General features: G+C 41.1%; 1 protein-coding gene across 2 annotated transcripts in view; it reads left to right on the forward strand.

The window, feature by feature from the left end:
• Positions 1-20,025, forward strand: part of stpg2 (sperm-tail PG-rich repeat containing 2) — an 82,488-nt gene that overhangs the window by 3,930 nt on the left and 58,533 nt on the right. For both annotated transcript variants that reach the window (XR_007570368.1, XM_050051338.1), the window contains exons 4-8: positions 1,090-1,257; positions 4,425-4,540; positions 6,448-6,559; positions 11,619-11,726; positions 19,540-19,699. Coding sequence is in view for 1 of the 2 variants with exons in the window: in XM_050051338.1 (XP_049907295.1) it covers positions 1,090-1,257; positions 4,425-4,540; positions 6,448-6,559; positions 11,619-11,726; positions 19,540-19,699 (664 nt within the window). In the remaining variant the exon portion in view is untranslated. The remainder of the gene's footprint in view (positions 1-1,089; positions 1,258-4,424; positions 4,541-6,447; positions 6,560-11,618; positions 11,727-19,539; positions 19,700-20,025) is intronic.

The following is a 20,025-nucleotide window of genomic DNA, read 5'->3' on the forward strand; positions in this document are numbered from 1 at the left end:
AATTGTTTTCTATATGCCGCTGTAACATTGGGACAAAAGTTGTATTAGGTTGAGTATGTTTTTCATAAAATACATTGGCAAAGTCAAACCTCATTTTGTTCAGGATATGTCGGACTGAAGACGACTGTGTTTATTTTACCTCTGTTCTTTGTGAGCTCCTGAAACTTTGCTCACCCTTTTGTGTTTGGCGTTCACACACACAAGGAGGTTTTGGTAAGCACCCTTGACAGGTTAATAATTACCATTCATCACATTCAACAAATAGAAGTGCCTTGTGGCTTTGTGAATCCACATTTGGCACAGTGAGCACTTCAAATGTCTCAGGGGGTTTGAGAGCTCAAAACAAAGCAATTACAAAACAACCAAACAATTTCATCATTTAGCTAACGAAATATCATTCAATGCACTGTGGAGAAAAGATGTTCAATTTTAGATCGTGGGGCCTGTTCAGTAGCCTCCTCCAGATTCACCAGCAGTGATACCATGATAGTGAAACACATAAAGTTCAGCCTTGCAGTGAACTGAGATAATATTAGGATGATATGTAAAGTCTTTCCATTCGCCACCTGTGTTAAGTTTATTTCCAGAGTATACGCATATAAAAAAGCTTTGAAGCTCTGAGTTTAATCTGATCTAGACTGATACTTTCACTCCCAGACCTGACCAATTATGAGTCCCACAAGAGGTTATGTTCACATTTTCCTCCTTCTGTGCTCGCTGTAATTATCTGAATAGTATGCACACACACACACACACACACACACACACACACACCTTACTTCCAGCTATAGAAAATTAGTGGAATGGCTGTCCCTCATTTTGACTGAAATGGCCTTTGTATCCTGTTCCCTCAGTTCCTTCCCCTAAACTTCTACTTCTGTCTTCCCTTTCCCTTTTCCTCTTTTGTTTCTTATCTTCTGCTTACCCTCCTCGCTCTTCCTCTCTCTGTCTCTGTCTCTGTCCCTCCCTCAGTCTCACACTTTATTAACCTCAGGCAGTGCTCAGCTACTTTGTAAGCCAGGGCATCCTTTCCATCACAAATCCTGACTTCTCTCTGTCTTCTGTTTCCTGCCTTTTCTCCCTGCGCAGTGTCTTCAGGCTAAAAGTCTCCGGCTGGTTCGTCAGTCAGATATCCCATCCATTCCTTCCCCCGGCCAGGCCTATGGCTATGAGGAAGATGCCCTGGGTGTGCTCCTCAAGCAGCCGCCCCCTCCCAGGGACACTACCCTGGGGCCAGCCTACTACAATCCGCTGCTGGTAAGGACAGACACACACACACACACACACACACACACACACACACACACATGTGCACAGTCATGTTGAAGTTTGAATATACATCCATCACAGGATGTGAAGTGCTCATTTGTGCACGCATGTGTGCTTTCATTACTCTGTATGAGTGTGTGTCTGAGTGTACTTACTCTGCCCGCGAGGCGAGGTCCATTAGTGCTAGGCAGATCTAATGCACCGCTGATCCCCCACCCCACCCCATTCAGTTGGCCCAAAACCCATTTCCATAGCTAATGAATGCAGCTCCACTTTAAAAAAGCCACAGCGCACCAATGCTCATCCATTTTACATGCCAACAAAGAGAGCCATTAGTAATTATTCTTCAAGCTATATTACAATATTCACTTAAAATAATGCACACGCCTGCTGGTCTGGCTCTCAATTAAGTCATTTTTCATCTGTTAATGACCAGAGGAAGTCAACAGCGTCCTTGAGTGTTGGCCGAGGTTGTGTCAACACACTGGCGCAGGCACAGAGGCGCGCTGTGATTTAGGGCTATCAGCAGTGCATCCATCCACAGCTTTTTTTTTTCTGCCTCAACTTCTGTTGCTCTCCCTTTGAAAGTTCAACCTTTGTCTCTGTCTGTCTTCCTCCCTCTGTCTCTCCATCTGACACACTCATTTCTTTAAACTCAAACACTTCCCCCACCCTGTGCTCCGACTGAGTTCAAAAGAGGGAAAGAGAGGCAGAATTAAGTGGTTGTCTGAGGACGCAACTTCAAAGTGGCCGGGGTAACCTTTGAATGATAAGACATGAGACTGGAATCAAAGAGCATAACTTTGTTTTCTGCCTGAATGTTATTGAGTGAAACAAAAACATCTTAATCGGTTACGTCCACTGACCCTAAACTTATGGTTCACGTCGGTATTGACTGAACAATTACTCTACTGCATCCACTGATACTTACGACTTCATACTCAGAATTAAATGCTGGAATAGTGAGTAGTTATAGGCCAATATGGGCTTATCACAGATACACTGGTACAGACACATATGATTGCTAAAACATGACTGTGCATAATGCAGTAAAAAGCTCTTGGGCTAATTTAGAAACAGCATCACCATGAGATATTTTGTTAGTTCAGACTGTGTAGGTTTATATTTGTTAGATTATCATAACACAGCTGGCCGGATGGTGATATGGAGCGCAGACTGTGTTATGATATAGGAGACAGAGCAGCCCGATCAGTTTGGGACATTGTGAAAAATAAACATTTCAGCACTTTACAATTGGTCAATGAGTGAGTGAGCTGCATCCATGTCAGATCATACAAGTGGGAACATAGCAGTGGTTCCCACACCAAAATCTGTTGTAGAGATATGTTTTTGTTTCGACCAGCTTTCTGCTGTGCTCAACATGTCCAGTTCTCACAGCTGATATGATGGAAACAAGTGTACAGCACTGCTGTAATCCCTGTATTGAAAATTAAAGTATGTTTTGTGAACCTTTGTGGGGTTCGCATTGGGAGGAAAAAAGTCAACATTTAACTCAGTTTAATTTAATATTTTTGAATTATTTTCTGTGAATAGTAGTTTAATTGTCTGTAGATACTGTGCCCTACAAATCAAGTATTGGTCAGTCTTTACACAGAATCAGTATTTGGTGTTAAGATGTGAGATGTAAATAGAGACACGGGCAGGATTGTCCTATCAATATAACCTGAATTAGATTCAAACCCATGCTGTGTTATGTGTATGTTTATAGAGAGCACACCAACAATTTCAGCCTGCAGGATCCTGCCCACACGCAACTGTACTGACAAAAACTTATTCTCATTTAAATAATAAATGGCCTGCCATTGCATTTTATTAAAGTTGAATGAATATGTTTATACCCACTAGCTGTGTTTTTGTTTTGCTTTTAAAAGCTCTCCTCGACAGAAATAGGCAATTTGTGCCTCTGAACTCAATGCCAGCTGCGATACCATCACGGTGCTTGTATGTGACTGCGTGCGATGCAGAACAGTTATATTTTTCCTTTTTAACTCCAAGCATTTGAACATCCCTGTTTCCTATCTCCCTTCCTCAAAAGTGGATTGGTAGATCACAGGGGACGGAACCTCAGATCTCGCCCTCCAGTCACTGTTGAAGTTGAGATAAGGAGACAGGCACCACATGGAGTTAAAAACTTTTTGAGACTCCCTGCCAATCCTCACATAACCTGCCTCACAGAGTAGACGCTGACAGTTGGGTCAAGGAAAAGTTAGAAAAGAAAGGGAAGAGTTTTAGATGCTTTGATTTTTTATTCAGTAAGGGAAGCTTTTTCTTACATGTCTGTTTCATTTTAGCACAGGTGGTTTCATTTTTGAGGGACAAGCAGCAAATATCTTTCAGTGTCTGGAATGTGAATTGAAGTCAGTTCGGAGAATTAGGAATTTGGTTATCTCATAGTCAAATCTGGTCTTTAAAAATCCCTAATATCCCACAGTAAAAAAACTCCAGTGTCTGGCTTTCTTTATGTATCACAATTATATAAAATTTTCCCTGTCCCTGTGATTTGTCCCATGTTTTATATTATGGGGGGTATTTGTCAGGGGCATGATTTAATAAGTTCAAAATAGGTATTACAATACAAATACTTTATAGGCTCTGAGTCTTGTTGATGAATAACTCACCTTTTTCCAAGACAGAGTAGTGCAGGCATTGAAAATCCAATAGTCTTGTTTATTTTTCTTTACTTTGCGCAAACGTGCAATATATATTTGAGAAAATCTCAAACATAGTATCTCTTTAATGTGTTTGGTGACACCTGGCCAGCTCATTTCCAGACATAGCCTCTCTCAGTAGTTAAGCTGCAGAGTGGACTGGTCCTATCTGAAAGGCCGGAGGCAGAGGAAGCATGCTGTAAAACTCAGAGAGATAAGAAAGGACGGAGGGTCTCCCCTAGATCTCTGACATACTCTGGCATTTGGCTGAACTTCACATTTCATTCAACCCCAACTTCATGAGCCCTGGCTGGAAAAGAAACCAGATAAGTGTGAATGAGTCAATTCTATTTTCTCCTTCTTTGTTCATCCATTTATCCTCATGTTATCTCTCTCCTACCATCTTCTTTTTCTCATCTTTTCCCCTGGCCAATCCCTTCTTTCATCCTCCACTCTTTGGTTTCTGTCTGCTCTCTCTTTCTGTAGTCAGAGAAGAGTTCTGCACAGAAATATAAAGGAGTCCACTTTGGCAACATGACAGGGAGGAGAGGGGAGGTGACAGTGCAGGAGGGACCGGGTCCAGGACAATATTACCCTGAGATGTAAGTATGACCTGTCATGGTACAATATTACACTACTACAATATTACAGTATTCAGTATCAGTGGCGTTAGAGCAACAGCATGGATCGTCATGATTTTACCTGGCAACATGTTAAGGCCCAGACACACTAAAGCAACATAAAAGAACTAGTGGCAATGAAAGCCAACTGTTGCGCTGCCTCACATCGCCTGCGTCTTGGCCAGAAAGCTTGAACATGCTGCAAAGACTACAGCCAATGGCAAGCTTAGCTTAGCCTACCTTAGCTTAGTTTAGCATGACAGTTTGGAAGTGGGGAGAAACAGCTAGCCTGGTTTAATCTATAGGTTCATGGGAGGATTACTGTATGTGCTGGACTATTTCTTGGCTGGGCGACTTCCAGTCTTTTTGCTAAGCTAAGCTAACCAGCTGCTGGCTTTAGCCTTTTATTTACCCTTCAGACATGATAGCTGTATCAATATTCTCATGTAACGCTCAGCAAGAAATTAGTGCATTGCCCAAAATGTCAAACTATGGCTATAAACTGTAACTTAAGGTCTAGTTTGTGGGATTTTGTGGCATCTAGTGGTGAGGTTGCAGAACTGAAACTTCTTCCATGTGCCATGCGTGGAGGAAAACTATGGTGGCTGATGCGAAAATGTGGATGGCGCTATCTGGAGCCAGCTTTGATTTGTCCCTTCTGGTTTACTGTAGAATAACATGGCAGACTGTGGGAGAGGACCCATGCCATATGTAGATATAAACAGCTCATTGTTAAGTAACAAAAACACAGCGATTCCTATTTACAGGGATTATAAACTAATGAAATCACAGTTATGAATATTATGTATCATTTCTGATAGATGCCCCTAAATCCTATACACTGGACCTATACAGGCTTGTACAGTGTTATTTTTCTTCTGTTTGAATTTGTAACCTCTTGACAACAAAATGAAAACATATACAGAAAGCTGTAGTCAGCTCGGGGAATGATTTATCTGTTTGGGAATGATGTTTAACTGAAATCTCAGAAAATCTCAAACAAAATAATGACTAGCATTTAAGTTCACTATAAACTGCTGAAGGTATCAGTACTTTAGGAAGTTTGCTAAGTAAACAAGGATGTAGCATCATCTGTGATTCTAAGATATTCTGAACTGATTTTGATGGATAACCTTCAGTGCATGAATTTGGAATAAAAACCTTCACAAATTCACATTTTGAAACATGGATAAAGGCTGGTTAGATTAGATGCTCCAGGGCATCTATTCTCAGAAGTTCGCTGCTCTTGAGCTCTTACAGAGACGTATGCTGAACAGAGAAGCTGTTCACCAAAGTGAAATATTGCTTTGATCCTACAGCCGGGGCATTATGTTTGACATTTCTCACATAGCATTTCTATTGATGGCCATGGAGGATGGGCCTTACTAAGCACTTCTGCATTGGTGGGCACACACCCAGCTCAGCTATGCATAAAGGAATCGACTAAGTAATAGAAGGGAAAATGTCCATGTGAGTGATCATACTGTGCACACATAGGTGTAAGCTGACATTTACGCGCTCATACACACATCTGTGATACACATGTGATTACTGGAATCATTTAAAAATGTCTTTCTTCCTGTTACAGTTGCTGACAGCAGTTGTTTTGTCTGTTTTCTTTTCTTCCCTTCACTCCTCCTTCTCAAGTCATCCATTCTCTCTCCCATCTGTTTTTGCTTTGTTAATCTCTTCCCATTTACTTTTCCATTACACACCTCTCTTCCCCTCTCATTCAATATATAGAATCTCCCCATTTCTCCTACTTTATTCTCTTCTATTTTGTAAGTTTTTAAACAACACCGTTCTCTTGCTCTCTATTTTTTTTCTTTTAATTGTTTGTCTGTGTCTTCTATTCTCAAAGACATTGTCGTTGTCTGTGTATGTTTCAGAATCCTAGAAATACAGTATGAGAATGTGAACCTTCAGAAGGAGCAGAAAGGCAGAGCTGAGCTTATCATCCCTCGGTACCACGAACTGGTGCCCAAGCAAGAGGAAAAGAAGGTGAGTGTGTGTTGGTGGGAGTTTGTGTCCATGTGGTGCTGTACATATTTAGCTTAGATGAATGAGACGTGTAAGAGATAAAAGCTTTGGAGGACTGGGATCAATGTGAAGCTTGCCCCCCGTGGGGGACATAGTCCTTTAAAGTGAGCCTATGTAACTTGCTTAGCAGTGGCCACTGCGACCACAAGTGGCAATTAAACCTGCATTATTGAATTTTTTGGGCACTCAGGGTCAGTGCAACAAGCTGTAAGCACAACATTGACATGTTATCACTTTATTAAAGTTGATATGTTGAATTTGTAAGGAAACAGGTGCTTTTTTTTATCAGTGGCATTCACTTGGAGTCAGGTTTCTGGCCACCTGAGGTATGTAAGTCCAATATTCTCTTTCCTTATACCTCTGTCTTGCACAGTACTACTGTAGTTTGTGTGCAATTGTTTCTGGAACCTCTAACCCTCAGGTTTTACAGATTCTGTCTATTTTAGCATATAATGTAAAGTTGTAATCATGCTAAAATCACCAAATGAAAAAAATATGTATCAGGAGTATTTCAGTGCTTAAGAAGTGATCGGTTTTCTTTGGCAGTTTAACAGCTTGTCCCTCGTCACTGCACTTTGATTCAAATAAATTCTGAACAAAATAGGATTTGAAAACAGCAGATTGAGAATGAGTCGTGGTAGAGCATGGTGATTTACAGTGGGAACAGAGTCCAGGTAAGTACTTTGGATTTATTCTTGATTTATTCAAGTACAGTCGATTAAAGAGGAAATGATTCAACCCCTCCTCCCCGTCTTAGTGTAATTCATCAGTTTATCTGTGCACCCATAGAGGGCAGTAGAACATAAGATTTAATCACAGACTGGCAACCAAACACACACACACACACACACACACACACACACACACACACAAACACACATTGATACATTGGAGCCGGTTGAGTGGAGGGGAGTTACTCACCTGCATATGAACTTGAGTGTGCTGGCAGAGTAATGCTTTGTGATGCCTTTCTTTCTCCGGTCGGAGGGGTAGAGTGGGTGAGTCTGAAAAATGTTGGACTGGATTTGTGGAGAGAGGGGTGAACGTATCCTTTCTGTCAAGGACTCGCACCTACGCCGTTCTCTCCTTGTCCTCTCTGTCCTTAAACACTTTGCTCTGCTGCCTCTCCTCCTTTTTAGGTTTTAGTTTGTGTAATCGTGCATCATTATACAAGCACTGCATTTGTTCCATCTCTATTTATGTAACATATGGCTACTTGATTTGATTTTTTATCTGGATTTCTTGTAGCTCATTGACTAATCTCCCAAGAGTCCACATTAAAAACACTTAAAGCAAGCAATAATTCATAAACAATTTGACACATTCATGCTTACAAACACACATATAACCTTCAAACATTAGCACATATAATAGATATATTCACATATCCATCTGCATGTGCTCACCTTCAACACAATACGAAAAAAAGCCTACTGACAGTGCAATACAATAGTGCATTAATTACACTCAGATTGTAGAATCTTGCGAGTTATGTGAGTTATTGTAGTGAATTCCATTTCAGGTCATGTTTTTGGTAGAGCAAAGTAATTTTTATCTCTTATTCTTTTGTTAACTACTGGCTACTAAAATGACTACAAATATTTTCCCGCACACTATAGATTATCCTTTGACTTTGAATCAACAACTTCGCCTCCTGCCTATGCTTGCATGTGTGCACCATGCTGTATTTGGACCCCCTGCCGTGATGGCGGCACCTCTATCCATCATCATTAGTACCTGACACCTCAACTCACATGTACTCCCACACACACATGCACTGACCAGATGGGTCATTACCCACAGCAGGGACACTCAGGACAAACACCTTTACTTCCTAGAGATCAGCAGACAGTCTGCCTCTAATGGCTCGGGGCTGCTTGTGTCCCATAGAGTTTAAGAGTCTGTGATTTCCCGATTGAATAGGCATTCTGCCATGTCCATTGAGCAAGGCACTTTAACAAACCATTATTGCTATCAAAAGCAAAACAGATGGACTTGTACCAAAGCAATGCCTGGTATTACCCTGTGAATATGAAGTTCACTGTCAGTTCATCATAAATATGTTGCATATTCCATGTTCCATGCTCACGTAAGCAAGGATGATGATGTTATGTCTGCAGCACTATTTATTTTTAGACATGGGGAAGCAGTATTTCTGCCACAGGGAAAAAAAGAAGATAGAAAAAGCTTGGCGTAACTAGAGGTCGACAGATATTGGATCTTTTTAAAGATTGATTTAAGAACGATAGTCTATTTTCGCTGCCTTTTCAAGATCCACATTACAAAGTGCTGCAAGAAGGCAGCAAAATAAAACAGATAAGTCATTAAATCATCAGGTTTTAAAAGAAAACATAAAAAATCAAACAAACAAAAACAATCTTGTGTCTAAAAACCAATTTGAAAATGCGCTCTTAGCAGGTTACTCCATCTTCGGAACATTGTAGCTTCATCACAGCAGACCCATGTCAATGACGTCCACGGTCACATAATTACAGAGCCTAGTGTAACCTGAGTGCAGTCGGATTCTCTAAGCCAGTGGTGTCAAACACACAGCCTGGGGGTCAAAGGGTCCAATCCAGCCCACTGGATGACCTTGCACACCTAATAGTGATGCAGTTGTGAAGGCTAAGACGTGCCAGGTTTCAGGAGCAGGTTAAGCATTGAGTAGCTTTCCTCATGTAAAATGCAGCTTCAGAGGCTTTTCCACCCTGACCATAATACAGCTCTTTTCTTTCACTTTAGTTTGGTGTGGTGATGTCAGGATTACTACACGTATGGATAGATGCAGATGTAATGACTGTGAGTAGTAAACTGCCTGAATGTGGAAAAACAAAAATATTATTGAGATGGCATTTATTCTTCTGAGGACACCACAGGCTGTTTGTCATCTGTTTTGTGAATGGATTAGTGTTTATTTAAAATGTATTTCTTTAAACAAAAGAAAGGGAAAAATTCGAAGGTGTCTGTTATTTATAGGATATTAGGCAATGGTTTTACAGCTATGGCGCACCTGCAATCAAATTGGACTGTATGTGGCTTGCGAACTAAAATCCTAAGTCCTTTTGAATTCTCTTTCACATTTTTCCTTGAAATTTCATGATGATTTCCATTGAGGTCAAGGAAAAGTGTTTAGGAAAGAAGATTATTTTGACTATACCAGAGCAGTCATGGACTAATAGACTTTAGTTCTAGCGCTAATAGTGCTACACTATTGGACCGGCTGTGGTGGTCCAGGCAAAAATATGAATACAAATGTAAATACAAGTTAAAACTATGGACTGAGCGCTAAGGCACACTCTCACAGCAGAAAGGACCTGCTTTCTCTGGAGCTGCACCCACTGATCAAGCTCCTTTTTGCTCCAGTTGATGCAACTCTGTCGTCTTCAGTTCCGGTTGGTGATGTAAGTTATGTCCATGCATGACTGGTGGAGGCTGCACAGCCATTGACCACTATTGGAGGCAAGTTCCACCAATGACAATAGTTCGTAAAATCTTAAAAAAAAAAAAAGAAAAAACAGCCTAATCGATAAATTGGTCGACCTGTAGACACAACTAGGCTATAAAGCACTGGGTTTGAGATGATCTTCCTTAAAACTGAGCAACAACTGAGACAGACTCTATACGTTAAGTTAAATTCTACTGTATCTGTATGGATTTAAATAACTGACATCATTAAGTTTTTTTAAACCTTTAATTTTACAAGCTCAGAATCGTATTGACCTTTCTTTGAGCCGATACATTTTCACCTTGCAATGAAAGAGTACAATTGGCCAAGCATGGAGATCCATTTATTCATCCTTTTGGCCGATAGAAAGAAAGAATAGTGAAACTATTTAAGAATTTATTTCTGCATCCAGAGTTGTGTTGAGAGCTCCCAAGAGTTTCCTTTTTAGTCAAGGGTCACAGAGAGAAACTATAACACAAGATTTTATGAATGACAGAGACAAGGTGTACAGCCTAGCATGTCACAAAGAAATACTTCAGCTTCAGGGAAACAAAAATGTCTTTGACTCCAGGCAGATCTGGCAAAGAGCTGAAAATGATCGAAACAAGTGGTCTTGCTCCCTGCATTTTTATTTCAGAAAACTATACATTTTATCCTAAGAAAGCTTTCTCAATGGCAGCTTTATTGTGCATCAGCATACTGTATGTCTTTATGTGACATTTCACAGTCTGAAGACAAGAAACTAGTTTCTGGCAGGACGACACTGTAGTCAATGTTCATGAATAAAGATTGAGCTGTCCTAAGGCCTGGGGAAGACATATTGTGCTGATATTCACAACTGTTTCCCCTCAAGATCTGGATGTAATCACGAACAATCTCCACAGAAATACATGCAGTTTTACTGCAGACCTAGTTAAACCACCTCTGGCCCAGTAACCTTGTGGGTTGACCACAAATACAAAAATGCCCTGGCTCTGCACTAGACAATGTGGAAATGTGTGTGTGTGTGTGTGTGTGTGTGTGTGTGTGTGTGTGTGTGTGTGTGTTTCGTTACCACACTCAGTGTCAGCATCTCTGTGAGTGTGAGGTCTGGTGTTATTAGCTGGTTTGCTAGTTACAGTAATTACTGCACGGAAATGGTGCAGTCGTCTTGAGTTGGCACATGACATGACTGTTTCCTATGAAAAGAGCAAACATGCAGAGGGGTGTAGTTTCTCTTCCACTCTGTCTGTTTTTAACATTAATGACTTAATTGCAGAGCTGGGGAAAAAAAGGCTTATTGTTACTGCGTTTTCTCTGTTTTCACAAGTTGCTCACTCAACTGGCAATGCTTCATTTTGTCTGCTGTGCCTTTTATTTAATCTTTATAATAGTCTTTACCTCCTCTGTGTGTCCTTCATTTACCTCAGAAACAGACAGAAATCAAACTCTATCCTTTTCACCCTTTTGCTTCTTCATGCTCTCTCCTTATCTTCTATTTGACACAGCTACATGAAGGGTGATATTGCCAAAGCATCTGACCACAAATATCACCTTGTACTTGCTGAACATGTCTTGCTTTCTGCTTCCCATCAGGGAGTTCCTGGTCCGGGCCAGTACCACATCAGAAGTCAGTTTGAGCAGCCTGTGAAGTCCAGTGGTAACCAGCCGAAGGTCACTTACCCCTTCCTCTCTCAGACTGAGGTACAACGTAAACAGAACTAGACATATAGTAGTTCACAGTAAGCCATTCAGTACTCTGTGTGGAGGCCTGTGGGTGCATTTTCGGGTGAATCAGGCTGTACTGTATAGAGCAGGTTTTTTTCTCAAGCAACTTTAGTGCTGCTTTTGTCCACCAGGGTCTATTTCAGGTTTGGTGTTTTGTGCTTTCACCTTCCCACTGCATTGATTTAATGTCTGCATGCAGTCAGCAGTACAAGACTCCCAAACTACAGGGTTCTCTTTCCAGGAATTATGAGACCTGTTACGTTTGTCTATAAATCATAATTAAGTGAAGTCACCTATAAGTAAAAATAGCCTTGTGTAAATATGAACATTTATTTTGAATAAATGTTAGTTTTCACTTAATCTAAGAACAACATTGTAAGTTTTTAAATCTTGTATATTAACTCACACTTTGTGTTTTAATTGGCCTTTCTGAATTTGCAACTGTTAAGCTCATACTGTATAGATCTATTGACTGGCCACAGCGAGTGTGCTCACAATGAACGTAAGCACAGAACCAACGGTTGAAAAGAAAAAAATCAACCGATTGTCCAAGAGCCAGAGTATTGATTACTCGGGCAATAGGTCGGGCGTCATGACCTCCCTCAAACTGCATGGTAAACGACCACTGATCTGGCAGAAATTTTGCCCAATTCCAAAATTAGTTGGGGGCACCCAGTGTTGAGTTTGAATCTAGCAGAATCTGCACAGTGTCTGCCTGTCTTAAGTCCTCATTACTGATTGCAAAGTGAACCTCTTGTACTGTAGCTTAAGTACCTGGGCTTTGTGTTTAAATCTGCATTCATTAAAGTTTTGGCCACTTGGGGGCAGAGCAAAAAGCTGTAAATGCAACACTGACATATTATTTCCATATGAAGCAAAATTGTTTCCAAACAGTTACCTACTCACAGCAGATTAGGACTCCTTAGGTGTTGTGTTTCTGGTAAGCTGAGAAATGAAAATCTAATAGTCACTCTACTTTTAGTTTTTAGTTTTGAGCCTGTCACTCAAAGCGGCCACTCACTTAATTATGGGTAACTTTAAGGCATAGTCAAATGTAAACAGGTGAATTAGGGATTAACCTGCTCAAGCTGCCATTCAAAGAGCTGTTGTTCTTGGCGCTTCATGTTGGCTTCATTTTTCAGCCCCAGAGGTTGTCGCTTGGTTTGTCACTATGAGTGACACCTGCAACAAGTGGCTCTGTAACCTGATTAAGGTACCTAGAGCTGTGCATAAAACTAATTCAGCATCTTAATCTCGTGTTATCTGGCTAAGACAAACAAATTTAGATCTATAGATTTAGTGGTATTACTCTACATAATGCACTATACACAGAGTAAACAATCGCACCATATTGAAAAGACTTCTCAGACATAATCTACGGGAGGCAAATATATTCAATTTACAGTTTCTCAAAGGACAGTGGATTTTAATATGGAATATTTAAGATTAAGTTACAGATCCAAGACACTGAGCCGGGCTTTGCTTGTTTAATTGATGTGCTGGGAGTGGAGGGTTTCTTCAGATGAGGGTGAAGATGAGTTTATTAAGAGGCTCAGAGGAGCGGAGATGAAGGATGTGAAAATGTGTAGTTTTACGTCTCAGGAATAGCTGAACTCCTCTGTGGCACTGCCCCACAGATTCACTCCTGTGAAAACTCTCTGACTGATGTTTTAATTATCGCTCTGACACACACGCACAATGTGACGGTGTGTGCTCACACACACACACGCGCACACATCAAAAATTCAGACCTATCTGCAGACAGATATAGACACGAGACAGACAGGTTCACAAGTACTGCTGACACGCATGCAAATGAACACGCCTACCTTTTTTATGTATACACTAACACACACACACACACACACACACACACACACACACACACACTCGTTCCCTGAAATTACCTTAATGACGTCTGAAAACATAAAACATCTTGGTAGTTTCCTGGTGTAAACAACTGATGCAAGATACTTGGGTGCATTTGATCTGTGTGTGTGTGTGTGTGTGTGTGTGTGTGTGTCATAGTTTGCTCTGACCTAATTTCCATGGCCACATGCTGTGTTAGTGCGTCGACCCTGTGATGTCGTCACTGACACCCACCAAGGAACCTGGGTGCGTGTGTGTGTGTGTGTGTGTGTGTGTGTGCGTGTGTGCACACGTGTCACAAGTCATCTCCCATGCAGAACTAAGAACGACAGTTTTCTTAGATCTTCGTCTCCCTGTGAGTCCGGCTCCATCTGACACTGTTACCCTGCGGTCGGATGTAGAGGAAACGAGGGAGTGAAGGAAGGAGGGAGGGAGGGGAAGATAAGAGGAACAGCTGAAATCTCCCAGCTCTCGCCCCTCTCTCCTCCCTTCCCGATTTCCTAATATCAAAGCATCCGGCAATTTGTGAAAACATGCCTTTTCCTCGATTCTCCTTGCCCTTGCTCCCCCACTCATTCTCCATTCCCCTTTTTGTTCCCTTCTTCCCATTTCTCCATTAGCCCCCACTCTATTACTTCTTCTACTTTGCAGTGTTTTTAAGGTTATCAGACTCTTTTGTTTCTCTCATTTATCGTTGTATTTCCCTCTCCTCTATTCTACGTCCTTCTTCTATTTCCTCATTTATGGTTATTTTTCTCTCAACCCCATCCTTTTTATTCACATGTTGTTTCATCCTTGAGTCCCTCGTGTCCCTCTTGAAACCGTCCTCTCTCTTGGTGCTTTTCAACATTTTGTATGAAATTAAAAAAAAGGCACAAACATTTGTAATGTGGGAATAAAAAACATTAAAAGCCACACAGTTTAATTAGAAGCATGTGCTGCGAATGTTCAAATTTTTATTTTTATGTATTTATGAGTGAAAACTCATAAAGCAGCAGCAGCAGTAAGCAGCATGGAGTCTTATACCCATGACACCCATTCGAAATCAGTCCTTAACTGCTCTGCAGCTGACTCTGTGCTCTGTCCTCTCGAGAATGAAAAAATGTTAACTTATTTTTCGAGAAAACTTTCTTACTGCCTTCAGTTAAGTGCCATACATCAATGCTGTAATGTAAGTTGCCAGATTTTTATCTGATATTAAGTTTTGGCTATATTGAGAATATTTTCATCACTTCAGTGGGGAACTGAGACCGTTACCTTGAAGCCACGAGACTCTATTGACAAAAACTGCAATCTTACTTTGCAGAACAGGAGTTGTTGGTCTACTGCTGCCTTGATTGGTGAATGTGTAAGGTAAAGCTGAGAAAATATTCCAAATACAGCATTACATTACTTTTTTTGGTGGTTGTTTTTAGGTGGCTTAAATACATTATACTGCTGCCCCCCTCCACAGCAGTACATTACTAAGCTTCAGTGGCAGTAGATTTGGTTTATCAAAGATGCTTACAAAGCAACACAGTACATAAAATAATGCAGACACATCAGATAGGTTGGACCACCGTGTTTAACAGTATATCTTTAAATGTAACAATTTTGGCTGAAAATGACAACAGAAATAAACCAGTTGTAGATTTCACACGTCTCTACAATTGAAATCAATTACCAGCTGTCCACCCAGAAGTGATTTTGCAGTGTCACAGTGATTCAGTCTATAGAACTGAGGGTGTGTTTCTCTATCTTTTTCAACCTGCCGATATCCATCTTTGCCTTTTTTTATTTTTGTCTAGTCCAAGGCGGATTTGTGTCTTTGTATATGCTGTTATACAGCCTCTAAAATTCTCTTCACGCTCTGCCTTAACTCATATTTAACAGTTAAAGTGGGGTTTCATTTGGTGCCAGAGGAGCATGTGGGCACTTACACTACTTCTATTGTTCCATCACTGTGGTGACATTAATCTACATTAACAGATGTTAAGACATTCTGTCACTTAGGTACCCACAGAGGCACCTCGCATGGACAACATGCTGGCTCTTGACTTGATTATCATAAGTGCTCCTGTAGGCATTTCCCATCGTACTGTATGTGAAATGCTAACAAAACTCATTCAGTCAGGTCAAGAGAGAAAAAGAGGTGCACATGATAAGACGTAATCAAAACCAGCAAGGCAGCGATGGATTGACAGTTGGTCACAACCCCAACTTTACTGTGACTTTGAATGAACACAGTTTGTTTTGGCCTTGAAACAGCATGTCTCTTAATTCCTGCTCCTCTTCGTTCTTCACTTCAAATACTCACTTCATTTCTAATGCAAATAATTCTCCTCTTAGTCATTTTCCTCTCCTCTATTTCCTCCCTAAGCTACACCTCTTTTTGAGTTCTTCTTTTCCTCTTATTTCTCCTTTTTAACTAAAAGCTCAATAATTGACCTGTGCATTACTAACACCATTTACATTACACCAAAACAAATTTTCCATACGCTGCATCTTGTTTAGACAGAAAATGCAAATCAATGAGTACCATGTTTCCCAAAAAATGGGTGAAATTTAGGCTCATTCTTATAGTTTGAACGACTGACTCATAGTGTGTATGTGTGTGTGTTTCTGTGTGTGTGGGGGCATCGCATTGTGAATGTAGACATGCTGGTATTTGCGGTAATCAAGTTCTTTTTATCCCCCTATTGCTTTTGAAAACAACCAGCTGAATGGTTCAGTTGTGAGAGGCTGAAGAGAAATTTGGAGTTACACTGAAACACAGTTCACCCTCAGTAATTTTGACTGAGAAGGCAACTTATCTGCTTTGGCCCCATGATTGCCTGTGTTGTTATAATAGGCAATCAGATAAACACATTTATACCCTGGAAGTAAAGCTGGCAAGCGGTTGCAGAGCTGAATCAGCTCTGATATCAGCAAAATAGTCAAAGAACATTACATACCTGATTGTGTGCATCATTATTTTTGAGTTGGAGATGCTGTTTACCCCATCTCATCTTCTCTCTTCTCATCTTACCACTTTGTTCTGTCTGTATTCATTTTACTCTCCTTTACTGTTTCTCTCATGCATTTCTTTTTTTCTTTTTTCTCGGTCTTTCTTTTTTGTCCTTTCTGTTTTTCTGAGACTGCTTCTAAAGTTTCTGCATACAATTGGGATCGCAAGGCGGCAGACTGGCGGTACGGCTTCATGAATGTTATTGTCAATCTGTCTATCTGTCGGTAGGTCCACTGCTGTGGTCCAGACGCAAGTATCAAAGAACTAGAAGGGCACTCAGAGAGCGCAGATGTCCGCCAAGGCCAATACTCCAGTCTTCTGTGATATGCAAATAGGCAAGCACAACCACTGTGTATGTCTGGATATATTTCCAAAGCAATTAGAATTATGTTAAACAAGTGCTCCATAATGACTGCTTTCTGTATGAAGTTTGAGCAGCTACATGTGTAGGAAACCCAAGAGGATTACTGGTACCCTTGAATGTGGATTGTGATCAAGCGACATCCTCCGTGGCTGAGAAATGAAGCCAACTCAGAAGTGCTAAAAACCGCAGTTCTTTGAATGGCCACTTGGGGTTGGCTTCAGAAGTCAATCCCCATGGACACCCATGTTAAAATGCCCAACTTTACAGCAGAAATCAACATGTTTACAGCCTGGTACAAAAAATGGTTTTGGTCTCTATAGCTAATTTAACCGTCCGTGACAACTGTACAGAGGGTGAATTTTTATTTACCATGACTGTTTACATTTTATTTAAGGCTAAAAATTATGCATATTTAAGAGTGGGGCCGTGAGTGACAGGCTGTTTGCGAGGCGTCGCAGTTTATGAGTCAGATCCACCCCTCGCTCCTCCCCATTTCCTACCTCATCCAGGTATGGTCACTTTTGGCTCCATCCATCCATCCATCCATCCATCCATCCATCCATTTCATCCGCTTATCCGGGGCTGGGATGCAGGGGCAGCAGGCCGAGCAAAGCACCCCAGACATCCCTCTCCCCAGCAATGCTTTCCAGCTCCTCCTGTGGGGACCCCAAGGCGTTCCCAGGCCAGATGAGATATGTAATCCCTCCAGTGTGTTCTACTCTGGGGGCCTCCTTCCATTGGGAGGCGCCCAGGAGGCATCCTGCTCAGATATCCGAACCACCTCAACTGACCCCTTTCGGCACATAGGAGCAGCAGCGGCGCTACTCCGGATGTCCGAGCTCCTCACCCTATCTCTAAGGCTGAGCCCAGTCACTTGTATCCATGATCTCATTCGTCCGGTCACTACCCAGAGCTCATGACCATAGGTGAGGGTTGGCTCCAAAAAAAGAAAATCGCAATGACTGAAATGCAGAACTCAAGGCTTCAAAATGACAGTTCACAAACGGGGTGAAGTCACAATAGCTACGTCCATTATTGTATACAGTCAATGACAATAATGGAGTCATCGTATATCTACAATTGGCTATGTTTTGTCATGATTTAACTTTAATATCACCTACTGGATTTTAAGATGTATGGCTTTTATTCTGCCAAGGCCAAATGCCTCATATTGCAGTGTTCATGAAACTGATTATCTACTGCTGAATTACAGCTAACACCAGCTCCTCGCGCTGTTTCGGTGTGAGTGTTTTTAGTGGCTAGCGATACATCCTGGGGCAGACTATTTACTGGAATTTACCCGCCTGTCACTCATGCAATAAGCATGGTCCTTCTCGGCTTTCAATGTCCGATAGTCCACCACTAACATTTCCGTCATGTCTCGCCTCATCAGGGTCATTGACAAAAATTTAAGACTTGTTTTTAGCCACCTTAAAAAAAAGGAACACATAAAAAACTCTATATCAGTTTAAGTTCCGGCTATATTTAGAATATGAGTCAGATCCACCCCTCACTCCTTCACATTTCCAACCTCATCCAAATATGGCCAAGTTGCAATGGCTTAAACACCGAACTTAAGGCTTCAAAATGGCAGTTCACAAACGGAGTGAAGTCATGATAGCTACGTCCATTATTGTATACAGTCTATGATTGTGATACGGAATCATCGTATTTCTACAATTGGCTATGTTTGTCATGATTTAACTTTAATTTTATCTACTGCATTTGAAGATGTTTGGCATTTCCTCTGCCAAGGCCAAATGCCTCATATTGTAGTATTTGTGGAACTGAAAAATAATTTGTGCATCTGCTCCACTCTGATCCACTCCAGAATTTAATGGGATCTTCCTTGGCCCATGCTACACCCTGCCACCAAGTTTCATGAAAATCAGGCTGGTGGTTTTTCTGTAATCCTACTGACAAGCAGACAAACAAACCAAACTGAAAACATAACCTCCTTGGTGAAGGTAATTAGAAAAGGGTTTGCACTCTTGAATCCAGGGTTTTCAAAACATAGTGTCAGCTGTGTGTAGCCAAAATCAGCAGTCCCATACATGTCACCTTTTGCTTGTGGAATAAATGGATTCTTTTTGTGTCTTACAAGCCTCAAAGTTTAGTGATGTCAAGCAGAACCTGAAGATGTCCTACGATGGGCACTAAAGATAAACACACTCCTTTCCATCCATCATCCATCCCCCAATTTTGCTTTCTGGTGTGTAATGAGCAGTAAAACGCCACAAGGCAGATAGTGTGATTATAGCCTGTTAGTCTTGTCTACATGTGGGCAGTTAGGCTGAATTTGGTCAGGTTCTGTCTCTGCTTGGTATCTCTGACTATGAAGGGATACGCTGCTCTGTCATTTTTTGCTCCTGTGGATAAAGCAAATATTCACAGCTGGATTTATTTTGGTGTTCCAGATGGGCACTGTTCAGAGAAAATAAATGGTTTATTTATATATTTAAAACAGTGCTGATCTCAGTTTCATAAATAGAAAGTGCTTTTAATCATTACATTTTAGTGTCTTATTCTAACCTTTATTTGTCTCATTCCCTTTCATGTTCCTCCATTAGAGGTTTAGCTCTGCAAAAGAATTGTCGCCCCCTGTTGGTGTGTACAATGACCCACGCTCTGCCCTGGAGCTGCTGAAGAGGACCACAGGAGTAAAGAAAAGCCCATTTGGCATCACTTCAGTGCGCTTCCCTCGTAACCACAAAACATGCTCCGCACCAGGTCAGTGTGTGTGTGGTTCAGAGTGCGCTCAAGTTGGATGCTGTTCAAAGTGATACTTCTCCTGGATATATGTATGTTGTTATATTTTATAGATGTGATCCAGTTTTATCTTTTAAAGAGATCTAGCATTGTTCTGTTTGTGATAAGATATATTCACACTGATTTTTTCTACATGAATAGATTTCTCAGCATGAATCCAGCCCTTAGAGTCATCCTGTCTGACATCATTTGCACCTGAGTGTCACCTTATAATATCTGAGAACAGAATGTGTTAGCATTTTTGGGGGGGATTTAAAGTCTAAATTTGACTCTTTTCATTTTCAAAC

This window comes from Epinephelus moara, chromosome 8, assembly GCF_006386435.1.
Source record: "Epinephelus moara isolate mb chromosome 8, YSFRI_EMoa_1.0, whole genome shotgun sequence".
Classification (NCBI taxonomy): domain Eukaryota; kingdom Metazoa; phylum Chordata; class Actinopteri; order Perciformes; family Serranidae; genus Epinephelus; species Epinephelus moara.